Consider the following 15,000-nt stretch of genomic DNA (forward strand, 5'->3'; position numbering starts at 1 on the left):
TATATCTATTTCTCTATTATTTTACCAGTATATGTAAGTATAAATTTTCTAAACTATTTCATCGTATATGTTCTATGTACCATCACGATAATTTTATAGATATTATTGAGAGTATATATCGACGTTATTATATATTTCACGTGTTACAGGAAGCATAAATGCTACCAGGTAAATTCAAAACTCGTATTAACGCATAGTCGCACGTCTCCCGAGCTTTACCCATGATCAGAACTTCCAATTACCTACGAATTAGCAATTATAGCTAGTCGAAACTGCAGCTATTAAACGTTCCGTTCAATTTAATGATAATACCATGCATTACTATCATCTACAATTCTAGGTGATTCGAAGAAACTTAGATTTATCCATTATATTCTCTTAAACAAATGTTTTAACACATATTGTTTGTTCGTAACCTTATTTATATTATTATATATTATTAACATATAAAAATGATAAATCTATAACCCCTGAAAAATTGCATTATGTTACAATCTTGTTTTAACGTGCCCGATGAAACACGAATTATTTTTTTTATTTTTTTTTTCTTCATCTTTTATACGTTATCATCTAGAATAGTACCGAATTGAGAAACATTCGAGAGATTCGAGAGGAGGAAAAATGAAGAAGGCATAAAAAAAAAAAAGGAAAAAGGGTACAAAGGTATCTTTATCTCTAGGGATAAAAAAGTTTTTGTCAATTCTAACAATGGTATTCGCAAAGAGGAGAAATATGAAAGAATGAAAATGAACGAAAGAAAGAAAGAAATAGAATAAGATAGAAAGAAATAAAAGAAACGAAAGATATTTTCGATTTCCATTAATCATCCTCGCGGTTATCTTTGATTTCTTCGAGCACGTTACGTCACGATTCACCGAATTATTACTTCCCTATCTTTCTCTCACTCTCACTCCCTTTCTGTTCCCTTATTTCCCACAAAGAAGCAACCGGGAAGCAACGCTTGGTAAGAAGCAAAGCTGGTAAAAGGAGACAATATAACTTTCCCTTCTTCTTCTTCCCGTACTCTCGTTCGAGGGTGGTGGGCTTCTGTAAAGGGATGCGATTACCATTTTATCGGGGTCTGATTTGCGAGCAATTTACACGAAACCCCAAGCTAGGAAGACGATACTTTTCTCCTCGAACAAAGGAGAAGATCCTCTTTCCTACTTTTTCCTTCATTTTTTCTTCTTCTTCTTCTTCTACTTCTACTTCTACTTCTGCTTCCTTTTCATTTTCATTTTCTTTTCTTTACGTTGTCGTCATCTTCGTCGTCGTCATCGTTAAATTTTCTTTTCCTCGAGAGTGTTTTCTTCGATGAATCCGACGAAATTAAATAAAGAAATAAAATAAAACACAAAATAACAAATCACATTGCGTTCCCGCGTTATTCAAATTATTCGCGTACGCGTATTATATTATTATACTAACGATCGATTCAGCTTTAAAATCTTTTTCTTTTTTTTTTTTTTCTTTTTTACTATACTACAAATGAACCAGGAGAAAATGTACGGACCCCCCATTAATATCGTTCGCGATATGTATGTTTACTGGCCGATGGTGATGAGAGATAACAAACGTATGGTTATCGCGACACGCGATAAACCCACCCACCCCCCTCCCTTTTTCCCCATCCCTTATAGGCTTGCCTTCATAATACGTGTCCTCGTTACTCCGAACTCGTAACAGGAATGAACGGAATAACAAAAATATTATATATATATATGTATAAAACTCGTTATTCGAGTACAAAGAACGTAGATAAGTATCTATCTCAATGATTCTTATCGGTTTTAGTAGAACAAAAATCATCCGAATAAAAAAAGACTTGACGAAACATTTTCACGTATACGTATGTTATATATTTGGATTCGTCGAAAAATTATATTTTGCATATTTGTTTTCTCTTCTAAAACATAGAATTCATATAGCGCGTAATTGGAAACTCGTACGCTTACGTAAAATGCGTATATATATTTCTAGAATTTTTTTTACCTATTTTAAAACCATTCCTGTGAATAAAAGGGAAAATAAAAACATATATAAGGATGTAGAATAATTTTATTGTATTTATTTTCACATCGAATTAACTCTTATTATATATTCGTTCTTCGTGAAATATTTTCATTTACAAAATAATTCGAATTGTTTCGTTCGAATCATTCTCGAAAAAAGAAAAAAAAGGAAATCGGTAAAATTCATGAAAAAAATTTCATCAAAAACTATTATATTCGTAGAAATTGAAATCGTTTATTATTAAAGATAGAGACGAGGTGGTTTATTAAAAAGAATATATAATTATATTATTGACAATCAAAGCGTGTCAAAGACTATTGATCAAGTATCAAAAGAGAGACAGAGAGAAAGAGAAAGAGAGAGACAAGAGATACGTCAGAAATTCAAATCAAGAGACACTAACGTTCAAAGAGAGAGAATGAGATGGAGAGAGAGATAGAACTCTCCAATGATCCTGAAATAGCAATGCTTGCAAACAGCATCGATGTGACAAATTTCAATTTCGCGCGACGATCTCCGGATGTTTACCGGTATCTCACGGTTCCCATCGATATCACGAATTTCATTAGTACTCTCTTCTCTGTTTGCAGGTAGCCTACGGATGTACGATAATGTCCACATAAACCAATTTCGATCATAAACAGTAATCGGACTATACATATACATCGATACAATATATATACAATATATATGTGCATATACGCATGCATACATACATACGTATACTGCTGCTATATGTATGTATGTCAATATATGTATATATATATATATTGAAAGAAAATGTCAGCAAACAGGGAATTTAATTATTTTAACGCGATACGCGTCAAACGGAAAACCATTTTCCTGCTAGCACCCGATCCGAATGATTATTCGAGCCAACACAATCGCAAATTCCTATCCCGAAATTAATCGGGAGAAACGAGATTTCGATAAAATTATACGGGGATAGCGGGAATCCTATGTATACGACCTTAGCCCATTTATCAATTCTTTGGTTTTTCAATAACCAGAAATTTCCTAGATAAAATCTAGATATAATTGTTGAAACACCATCATCATCATCATCGTGTAAGCGCAGTTCGTTGTCACGCGAGAATAATCCGGAAAGAAATTGGAGAGATTCGATCTAAAAAAAAAAAAAAAAAAAAAAAAAACAAAACAATATTTTTACAATATAACGATAAGAGACGAAAAAATTCTCATAAATTCGTACACCGTTCGCAAACTAACGATCCGAAAATTCTCACGCGAACGACGTACTACCGTATAACATGGTAGACGGGGAATCATACGTATGACACTGCGAAACTACAAACCTGCCAATGGGGATATATTCTAAATTGATTTGCTCGACTACGACGGTGATTAAGTGGCGTGATTTGGACGCGTGGGCTCGCGCGACAATCCGATTAGATGAATTTAAAAGCGATGGGAAAAGCTCGTTGCGAATTCGGAACGTGACATGGGAGAAGTTCGGATAGGGCTGGTTACCAGAGTACCTATAGGGGCGGAGGAGGGAAGGGAAGGAGAGGAGGAGGGTTTGCAGTTAGAACCGGTAGATTGTCCCTGTATATCGGGGGTAAAAGGGCAGGGGGAATTCGAAGAGAAGGGAAGGGACCCTGGAAATCGGGTGTTAGAGGGTACGATGAACGGACGGACGGACAGACGCACGGACGAACGGAAGGACGGAAGGACGGACAGGCGTGCGAGCCGGTGGCCTTGCAATTACCATTCATTACTTTGTTGGGGCCAATTGACATAACTGATTGGTATTCGGCACCCACACAAGCCTCAAAGGACCACCAGCCTGTCTCCCTTACTCTCCCTTTCCCAATGCCGACTAGGCTCAACAAGACCGAAGGGAGCTAATGCAGTTAACCATGTCTGCATCGCGAACTCCATACGGTCCTGACGGTCTAACCAACCCCATTCCCTTCGTCTCCTCTAGCACTTCGGTTCCACGTACTTGCTCTGAATGAGCAAGTTCACATATTTGAATGATAGTGTATCTGCTGGTAGTCTACGTGCATATATATATGTATGTATCACACCGTATATCTTCAATACGATTGTAATCACACATTTATTTGTCTATAGGGTGACAATGAATTTTATTCAATTATTATTATTAGATAGAGAGATATAATCGAACAATAATTATTTGTAATAATTAATTATAAAGAATATAAAATGTAACTTTTGGCAAAAAAAATATCAGCAGAGTTGTCACGTAAGATAACGCGCTTGTAATAATATTTACACGAGAACACGTGGATTATTCGACAAATACAACGGCAAATTCCTTTCGACAAATATACAACAGATATTCTTAGACAATAAGAAGAACGATACTTCCATTTCTATTATTTCGATCGAGTAGGAGTATCCATACTGTTTCGATGAGACATCGTCTTCGATGAAACAAAGACTGAACACACAAAGGATCGGATTCCATTGCTACCTTATCACTGTTGTACTGCATCACCCATACACACATATACACATATATATTATACAATAAGAATTCTTGAACTGTCACAAATTAGCATTGTATAATTTGTACAAAATTTAATCGTGATAGGTTTAATGTTTAAAACGATTATCACATCGTGACCAACAAAACAGAATCAACAATTACACATCTAATTAATATTTTCTATTAAAATATAAACAAATTAAATAAACGGGTAATTTTTTAATTATAAAATATAGAAATCGTATCGTATTTATTCTGCGAGCCGGTACGTCGCATAAATTACGTCAACGAAAAAAAGTTAGCAGTAGACTTTTCAGGACGACAAGAAGACCGTCGATAAGAGGGGAAAAAGAAAGAGAAAGAAGGGAAGCTTTAAAGGGTTGGGTTTAAGAAAGTAAGAGAGAAATAGAAGTAATACGGGTTGCTTTCTTTATATCTTTAGCCTTCACGTTTTGCCGCATTTTCCCTCAGCCCTTTCTTTCCTTCCTTCTTACCTTTCTTCCTACCTTTCTTTCCTTTTACCTACTCTTCGTGGCTAGCTAACATCGCTAGGGAGTATTTCCGTTGGTAAGAGTTGGGCGGAGAATGGAAAGTTAGCAGATAAATAGTGGCTAATACTTCACAAGACACCCCCCCCCCAATCCCCCAGTCTACTTCTTTCCTTCCGTTACTGCCGCCCCCCCCCCATCGTGATATTCCTTTCGCATACCTATCTCCGTAACAATTTCAAGTCCACTTATTCTATTCCATGAGAATGAGAGAGAGAGGGAGAAGACTTACTATGAAATTCGACAATATTGCTGGTAATAGTTCAAGGCAAAATTTTTGAGTATGAAATAAGAATGAGAGAGAAAGAACGGTGTTAAAAATACGATAAAAAGAAAACAAAGGAAACAAAATTCCAATTTGTTTTTCTACTTAAATAATTTTAACGAATTATTAACGAATTTATTTTAAGTTGGATATTGATAAAGATGAAAAACTTGGAAACTAAAGGAAAGAAAATGATTCGTCGACGATTTTAAATGTAATCGTTTATTTGTATAACGTTAAAAGAAAATGTTGATATATTGAAGTTAACGTGTACTTATTAAACTATATGTAAAAGAAAAACAAATATATATATTTAACCGAGAGAAAATTACGGCAAAAGAAGAATAAACGCCGTTGTTGGCACGTTGTAATCTTTACTTCTCATTAGCAAAGACGATTATTTATTTTCTGTTTCTTTTTCTTTTTTTTTAAATTCTGCCCAAACAAATAAAAACGTGGTGCTTGGTTTACGTATTAAATAAAAAATTTTCGAACCTTATCCAAAATACAATAGTTCGTACTTTTCGGCAAACGAATGCTTTCTATAAAAAGCGCAGCGAAGGAAGAAAATAAAATAAAATAAAATAAAATAAAATAAAAAAGGAAAATAGAAATAAGAGAGAAAACGGGTGAAACGGTCGATTTATTCTTCCTTTATTTTCTCTTTTCTTTAACTTTTCCTATCTACAGAGGCAGCAGCAGCAGCAGCGTTTTCCTATTCATCGTCGAGAAAAGCTTTACCCAATCTCTTTGACCTTTGCTTACATGCAATCGTTTATCAAAGATTTTACAATTAGCCTTTAACGTGTAACTTTTCGGATTTATCCCCACCCCAGCTCCACCCCAGTATCATAGATTTAAATCCCTCTGTCTGCGTGCATTAGTAACCCCTACTTTATTATTAACAATATTAAATATTTTTAAACGACAAAGTCATATTTATACTCTTACTTTTCACATATATAATATTTATTAATATCAACGAAAGAGTATATTTTAAATGAACATCGACATATCTGCATATAAGGAGTCTGCATATAATTTGATGGGCTCTGAATTGGAATGGGTTGCAATTCAAAGGATTAAAAGACGTACTTATATATATATATATGTGAACTTGGAGAAAAGTTGAATAAAAGTGAATGCGACGCCTAAAAGATTAATCGTCAATGGAGAGAATCTGCAATTAGAATGAAGCAAAATCTTCTCTTCCATTTCTATCTCTATCTATCTCTCTCTATCTCTTTCAATACCCACGAGCAACGTGCCAATTAACCGCTGACAATCGGTACACCGAGCTCTCTCGGAAGCATTTTCCCCCTTCTAGTATTTCGATCGGTGCCGATAGCACTTTTGAAAAGCCCCTACCTAATTCGAGTCGATGTCATTAATGTCCCCGTGATTCGGCTATAAATTATTCAGAGTAATTGGATTCGAGCAACGCATAAAATCTACCGGGCAATATTCGTTACTCGATTCCTCCCTCGTGTTCAGGAAACAACTCTCACCCTCTCTCTCTCTCTCTCTCTCTCTCTCTCTCTTTTCCTCTCGTAGTTATTTCATAGTAATGCGAAAAAGTAAAATAGAAACACAGGTTATATGCAGCAAGCGAAACACTATAGCAAAGAGGGGTTGTAATCATTCTCTCTCTCTCTCTCTATCTTTCATATACTGTTTTTCATTCCATCCTAGTCTATCCTCTCAATCCCTCAGTTTCTCTCGGTTACTCTCACTCTCTCTGTCTCTCTCTCTAAGGGAGTATGTTTTATGCCGTGCGTTGAAGCACAGTGTAAATCGCTACTGCCACTGGCTGCACAATTAGGTAGGGCAATATTTACTATTTGCCAATATGGCGATAGCTTAGCGACCCCGTTAAACTCACTCCCTTCTCCTCCGTCAACCAACTCCTTCTCTACATACTAAAGCTAGCAATGGTATACTATTGCTACTGCTGTTGCTGCTGCTACTGCTACTGCTGCTAGTGCTGCTGTTGCTGTTGCTGCTGTTGTTACTCCTGTTGCTGCTGTAACACGCGATAACAATCCTCTCGGTCGTATGTTTGCGGCACAATCGGAGATTGTCCGGTAGAATCAAACCGTACGATCTGCTAGCTAGCTAGCTACCTACCCTACCCTACCCTAGCCTATCCAACCCTTCCAACGGAATCTCCGTTAAACTTCAATACTGTATTTCTCCCAATGATTTGCGTCTTAATGAAGAGGTTTACATTTCAAGCTATTATTCAAGGAAGATTAAAGGAATTATCTATACCCACGAGAGAGTTCATTATTTTAATTCTCGTTACAAAACATTAAATAAATAAATTTGATTTTGATTTGATTTAATAATTAGAATAAAACAAAACAAATATTAGAATGTTTAATTGAACGAATGGATTAAGCGATAGATATATTTTAATAGAAGGGGAAAATAGGAAGGGGCGGGAGAGATATAAAAGAAAAACAAAATCGTTCATTAATCTTATCGCTTGATTCGTGTTGAAAATGCAAATACAATTTTGCCGGATAACTTCGAACTATAATAAACGCGTAAAAAGAAAGAAAGAAAGAAAGAAAGAAAGGAGAGAAAAAAATGAAATGAGAGAAAAAGAAGTGGAAGGAACGTGCCTTTGCAATTAAATGTTTTTCAGCAAACGCGACAACTAACAGCCTCGACTTACCGAAGTTATGCGTTCTTTCGAGCGAAACGATGCGAGGCTTTCCGCTCGCGTAGCTTTGTACTACGGTCCTCGACTAACGTTTCGTTGGGTTTCGTTGTAAATGCGCGCGGATTAAAAAGAACGAATAAAAATGAAAAAGAAGGGAAGGAGGGAGTGCGAGCGAGAGTTGGGGGCAGGGTAGGAGGGAAGCAAAAAAAGAAACGAGTAAGATCTAGACGATTAAAAAAAATATCCACCCACAGATGGAATGGAAAATTTGGTTAGAAAAAGAAAAAAACCATGGGATCATCGAACGATTGTCAAACGAATATATATTATTATGTTCTTTTTAGTTTCCATTCGAAATCACGGTCGTCTTTGGTTCTGTGATACTTGCGGCGGTGGATTTCATCAACCGGGGAAAAGAAATGACAAAGGATGATGATTCCTTTTTTTTTTTTTTGCCAGTTAGATAAAGGTAAAGAGGAACCAAAGAGAAATGATTCCGAAGGCAGTATGTATAACCATTCGTTTGATTCAAAGTACTCCACGGTTACGATTTAAGAAAGCTCTTTGATGCGGTTATAACCCTTACTGAAGGTTTTTCGAAGGGTGACGGACGGCGGGGGTGAGTGGTATTGAAAAGGTACAAGAGTGTAAAGAACGAAAGTAGGAGAATAAGGAATAAAGAGTGGAACGGAAGGGAACGGAAGGGAACGGAAGAAGTGGAAAACGAAATCTAGGGAAGATCAGGTTCGTATTCCCTTTGAAAATACATTCCCTAGTGACCGGCCTACAAAGTGAGAAAGTGAGAAAGAAGATAAAGAAACCAGCATCGAAGTAAGGGAAATGATGAAAAGCCGAATGAGTTGGGCGCAACGTTAATTAAGACGCTGCGGGTTATCTTTTTCTCTCCCTCTTCCTCTTCTTCTCCGCCCACCCACACACACACACACACACAAAACATATATACACGCATCTATACACTCTCGTATACATAGAAACGAGAAGAAACTTTCCGGTGGTTTCAGAGAATGCGAAGAACGTTGCTTACCTCCGAGGAATAAGAATGACTGTGTCTCTCTCTCTCCCTTTTTATGCTTTTGACAAAATCACAGAACTAAAGTACGGGGAAAGGGGAATTTGTATGCTCGATTTCGTCATTTTCTTTCATCTTTAAAACATGAAAATGTTGTATATTGGGACAACGAGAAATCTAAAAAAAAAAAGAAAAAAGGGGGATACACGTTTGCACGCGATACACAATATAACAAAGAATGTTTACTATTTTCCCAGTGAATTTCAAAGTGTCCGGAGTCCTTCTTAAAGTGCACTCCGTCGTAGTACGATGTTTCCCTCTTACATTAAATAAAATAAGAATAAAACGAGAAAGAGAGAAATGGAAAGAGCGAGAGACCGAATAAGAAAATATGCACGTCTAACTTAGCACGGAATATGAAGTGACGAAGTGAAAGTTTCGAGAAATCTCTTTCGAGCAAGTGTCACGAGTAATAATATCGTCTTAGAAAGCTTGTTCGAGCGAAATAAAACAAGTTCCTGTAATTTAAAAAAAAGAAAAGGGGAGCGGGTGGGTAGGTAAGGGGGGGGGGGAGAAAAAAGAATGAAATAAAAATATAATAAATGATTAAATAGTGTCGTGTGAATAAAATTAAAATAAAATTATTACATCTCTATAATATAATACATTTGGTACGGATTATAAACTAAATAGAAAATATTTTTGTTTATCAATCAAAATTATGCATTATCATCTGCATAAATGGTACTACTTATATGTACACGAATATTAAACACGATTTACGATGTTAAAGTTAATCCTTTCGTTAAATACGACAATGGTGTTCGTTTATTTGAGGAAACTCTCGGTGACAAACGTCTACGTTTCTCAACAAGGAAAGACAGTAAGTGTAAAGAGAGTAAACGACTACAATTTAAAGAGAGAGAGAGAGAGAGAGAGAGAGGAAATCGATTAATATAATCCTGCACTCGACGAAGTATCGTTGATTAAGATTGAAAACACTCTGACGAACGTCAGAAATTTTAATCGATAAAACGTACATACATACATACACATACATGTATATACAATATACATATATATATGTGAGTTGATATAGTTCAAAGTAAGCAAATATACTCGGAAAACTGAGAGTATTCGTATGTATAACTAGAAGAGAAAGGTAGTGGGGGGGGGGGGAGAAGGAGAAGTAACACGGGGAAGAACAAGCTTGAGAGATAGGAAGTGAGAAATCAGGTTTGACGAGAGGTGATGAAACAAAATATTATTAATTAAGACCAAGTTGACTTATTATTTCGCTAACATAAAATATAATTAGATGCGACGCGATATCAGGCGAGAAATAATTTAATATAAATTGTTTGTTGAAAAAGTTAAAGAAAATGAAATAGGAAAATATAAAAAAAAAGAGAAAGAGAGAGAGACAGACAGACAGAGAATGAGTGAGTGAGTGATAGATAGAAAAATTGAATATGCGAAAGAACGATCTTGGCCGTGCTCTCACGTGTACATATGCATGTAAAGGCATTCCTCCAAATGCATGCAAGTTGTGCATCGTGTCTAAGAAAGAAAAAGAAAGAAGAAGGAAGTAGAATGGGGTAGTAGGTATATGTATGGAAACGAGGAGAAAGGGATGGGGAAGGGGAGGAAGAAGGAGGTGGTCTCTCTTCTCTCGACTGTCTCCTTGTAAAACGAGAGGAAGAGTGAGTTAGGTATAAAGAAAGAAGCTTGAAGAATGTGCACTCAGCGTGATTGGTGCTGCGCGTCCGCTGGATAGTTGTGTGTGTGTGTTTGCGTGTGCACGCGAATGTTGTGTACGAAAACTTGAAATTTTCCACCAACGCACACGCACGCGCACACGCCACGCGTATACGCATACAATTTTTAACGCGTGCGCGTGCGCGTGCACTTTCTTTTCTTTCTCTCTCCCTTATGTCTCTTGTATTTTTATTTTTATCTTTCTCCGTCGAATTCGTATATAATGTAACGTCGCAACTTCTTCACCTTACCTTTTTATTTCGACTTTTTTCATTTTGAAAAAAAAAAAGAAGAAAAAAAAGAAGATAAAAATATATAAACGTACATCTTTTAGGGTCGACGAACTCGTACGAAACTTTCTGCTTACTCTTTTTTTTATCCCCCCTCCACCCGTCGTTGCTATAGGATACTAACGAGAACAATTTTAAAACGTTTAAGATTGTAGTGTCGTGTTGTGTAGTTAAATAATCGCACGTGTTCAGATTGCACGAATTATCGGTTGGACAAAAATTTTGTTAATAGTTTTTTTTCTTTTTCTTTTTTTTTTCTTTTTAGCAAGGTTTCGAATTCATATTATAAATTCATTTCGCATGAATTTATGCGCGCGAAAGAATATTAAAACTCTAATAATAACTGGGCTAAGGAATTAGGGAAAAGTATCGGAGTTACGAAAATATACGTACTTGGATTTCCACGAGATCGTAGAAGTTAGGCGAAAGCGACGTTATACGGATGGTATACTGTTAAAAGGATCTCACTATAGCTATACTTTTGACGAGAGAAACTACTACTATCCGCTGGGATATCTTCATTATAAATATTTACGAAGCTTAGGATTCTGAAAGCTTGAAACGCGTCGCGTATTATGCCGAATTCGTTGAATCGAAAAGTGTTTCTACGAAATAAGATGGATTTTTGTTAGAAAGAGGAAAAAAGGTGTTGGTAGATAAGACAATTATTATGATTTTAAATAAACACACTATATATTATACAATATTATTTTTGATGATCAATTTGTAAAAGAACGAAAATAACAAATTAACAACGTTTTATATATTATATATATCAGTAATAATAATATAATTAATACTTATAATATACTTATATAAATAACATAATACAAGATTCAATTTTATTGTTCTTTCGACAATCAATATTAATAACGTGATAAGTTTTCTTTCCGAACTAATAATATAAGACATTTGGGGATACAAGAACAACGGAAGCTGCTCCGGGCAAAATATAAGAAGCGGTATTGACTCTAGTACCGGTGTTGATCTTAGATCCGACACTAGATATATATACTACAAGTTGTTCGGGAATGTTCAACCACGTTCTGGCATCGACTTGAACAGGGTAGTCTGAGAAATTGAGCAGCAGAACCACGATCGAACCTTGGTTCCTACGTACAACACCCAAAACTTTCTCGGTAACTAGGATAACTTCTAGAGATCCGTTCTTGATAACAGGCTTCTTCTTCAACGCACTCATGGCCTTAAATACCTTATAATGAGAGACAGGACTATTCTTTTGTACCGCCAAATTCAAGGTCTTGTAATTGAAATGAACCGGAAGCCAAGTTTTGTTACTCGTCGAGAAACCAGCACTCGTAGTACTGTCCCATTGGAACGGTGTCCTTTCTGGATCTCTCGATTTAAGGTGATACCTACTTGGGCCTGCTTGACAACCGGCCGGGTCTACTGTTTCTTCATAAGTAAAAGGTCTGTCCAACATACCTATTTCATCGCCGTTGTAAACAACAGCTATGCCTGGTAAAACCATTGACAACATGCTCAATTTATCGGCACGTTTCATTCCATACCTACTGGCAACTCGATGATTGTCATGATTGCCAACGACCCAATTACCGACCGTATTGCTTGAAGGAAGATTGTTCATCCATCGATCGATCGATAGCTTGAAATCGGAAGCCGAAGATTGGTTATTAAGATCTGCTATGAACATAAAGTTGAATGGTACCGTAGAACCGGCATTGTAATATTTCACCGTAAGATCGAAACCCGCATAAGCTTCCGTAAGTATCATCTTATAATCGGTTTTCATATCGGCCGAATGTTTGTCGAGTAATTTTCTCCAACTGGAAAGTACGGTGTAAGTCTCATTCTGATTCTTTGTGTAAATGTGATCAAGAGTATCGTAATCGTCTGACGGGAGATCGGGACGGTTTGCCGATGGCTCGTCCAAGAATCTCGGATCCTCGAACATATGGTTAATAGCATCAATACGGAATCCCTCAACCCCACGGTTCATCCAGAAGGAGTAAACATTCTTCATCTCTTGATCCAAAGCCATGTTACGGTAGTTGAGATCGGGTTGACCGGCAACAAATTGATGGAAATAATATTGGCCACGTTCTTGATTCCATTCCCATGCGGATCCTCCGAATACGGAAAGCCAATTGTTGGGTGGTCTTCTTTGACCATTAACGTATGTCGCATTTTTCCAAATATAATACTCGTCGTACGGTTTAATCCTCTTTATACTTTTTTTAAACCATTCGTGCTCGTGCGAGCTATGATTTGGTACATAATCGAGTAATACCTTCAGACCGAGTGATTTTGCTTTTGCCACGAGCCTGTCAAAATCTGCCAGAGTACCGTATTCAGGATTGATGTCTGTGAAATTCGATATGTCGTAGCCGAAATCAGCTTGGGGGCTAGTAAAAATCGGCGATAACCAAAGTGCATCGGCCCCGATATCCGCGATATGTTCCAATTTGCTTGTGATACCGTTCAAATCACCAATACCGTCTCCATTGCTGTCCTTGAAACTTCTAGGATAAATCTGATAGATCAAACTGTTCCTATACCAATCGTTGTTCGCAGCCAATGCCACGGAAATCAGGCAAACGCCCAAAAATACTACTCTAACCAACGTATGCAACATTTTCGAATTATGTTACTGACTCCAACAAGACGATAGATCGATCATTTATAGTAATCGATTCTCTAAAAAAACAAATATGTCAAGTAGGTAAACATATTGATATATTATCTTTCGCTTATAATGAAAAAATAGATAGCCATCGATAAAACAAAATGAAGTACCTCGTCAAAGATAAACTTTTTGCATACCGGATTCCTGGAGTATGATTACGCGAGAGGGGGAAAAAAGGAGGAAAGAAAGAAAGAAAAAACGGATTCTTGATTGTTTTTCCTTCGCTATGATAAATCTGTTCGCGTTAAAATATGAATAACGGAATCTCGCTTATCTGTATATACCCCTTTATTATCGTTTCACTTTTGCAATCCATCAATGTTATGATTTATGCCCTCCGAGTTGGTTATTTTCAATCTTTTTACGATTCGTCCGTGAGCAATAAACGTAAATTTTCTCGTCAGTTCATAAATTGTTGATAATACAACAAATTGTAGACGCGAGGAAACGAGATTGCATAAAAGTTATATGAAGTAAACCTAACATTAGGTAAATTCAAAGTTTACTTTATATATAAAATGAATAATAATACAACAAGAGAACACAAAATCAAAAGAAGAAAATCCATGATACTACATGAGAGCAAAGAGAAAGTCAGATAGTTGAACAAACAAAAGTTAACTAATATGATGCAGTAATAACGTAACTGTATACAACGTAAGATGTGTTATAGTATAAGAACGATAAGATTCTTTAAGCCACCCACGCTATTTGAAAGACTGTAAACATCGAGGTTGCGCACCTTCTCGCGTGTTCGAGACGTTTACGAGCGTTGCCCTCTCATAACCGCTATCGTGGTTATAGCTAATTATACGTGAGGTGGGTTTGTGGGTTGGATCGGGCCCTTACTTACTACGAGATTTTACTTTCTTACTTACTTTCAGAAAGTGCGTGGAAGTAAGTGAACATTGCTCTTTCACGAAGCCCGGAAAAGGGTTCACAAAGAGGAATACATTTCCTTGGCTGTTACTACGCCGCTACCGCGTTAAACTTATCGCGAATAATATTCGACGAAGATCTTAACAAAGTTTTAACCATTTTAATATATATTTTCTTTTTAAAACTAAGTTATATTATCGTAAGGATTATAATACAAAAATTCTTTAATAATATATGATCTAAACGTATATATCAGATCGTTTGAAATTTTTTCTCAAATCATTACAATAATATAATATATATATTTTTAAAATATTTGTTATTATATATATATATATATTAAATTGTTCGGAAAGTTTCATACTGTTTCTTACGATATAATAATACCTAATCAATATGATTTAT

General features: G+C 36.2%; 2 protein-coding genes across 5 annotated transcripts in view; one reads left to right on the top strand and one right to left on the bottom strand.

Moving 5' to 3' along the window:
* LOC106788305 (chaoptin-like) overlaps window positions 1-15,000 on the top strand; it is a 59,680-nt gene that overhangs the window by 16,844 nt on the left and 27,836 nt on the right. The window lies entirely within an intron of this gene.
* LOC106788306 (maltase 1-like) lies at window positions 11,938-14,794 on the bottom strand. Its single transcript, XM_014751460.1, has one exon. The coding sequence runs from the start codon at window positions 13,663-13,665 to the stop codon at window positions 11,944-11,946; it is 1,722 nt and encodes a 573-aa protein (XP_014606946.1). The 5' UTR covers window positions 13,666-14,794; the 3' UTR covers window positions 11,938-11,943.

This window comes from Polistes canadensis, unplaced genomic scaffold, assembly GCF_001313835.1.
Source record: "Polistes canadensis isolate GaletaPanama2010 unplaced genomic scaffold, ASM131383v1 scaffold_134, whole genome shotgun sequence".
NCBI classification, from domain to species: Eukaryota; Metazoa; Arthropoda; class Insecta; order Hymenoptera; family Vespidae; genus Polistes; species Polistes canadensis.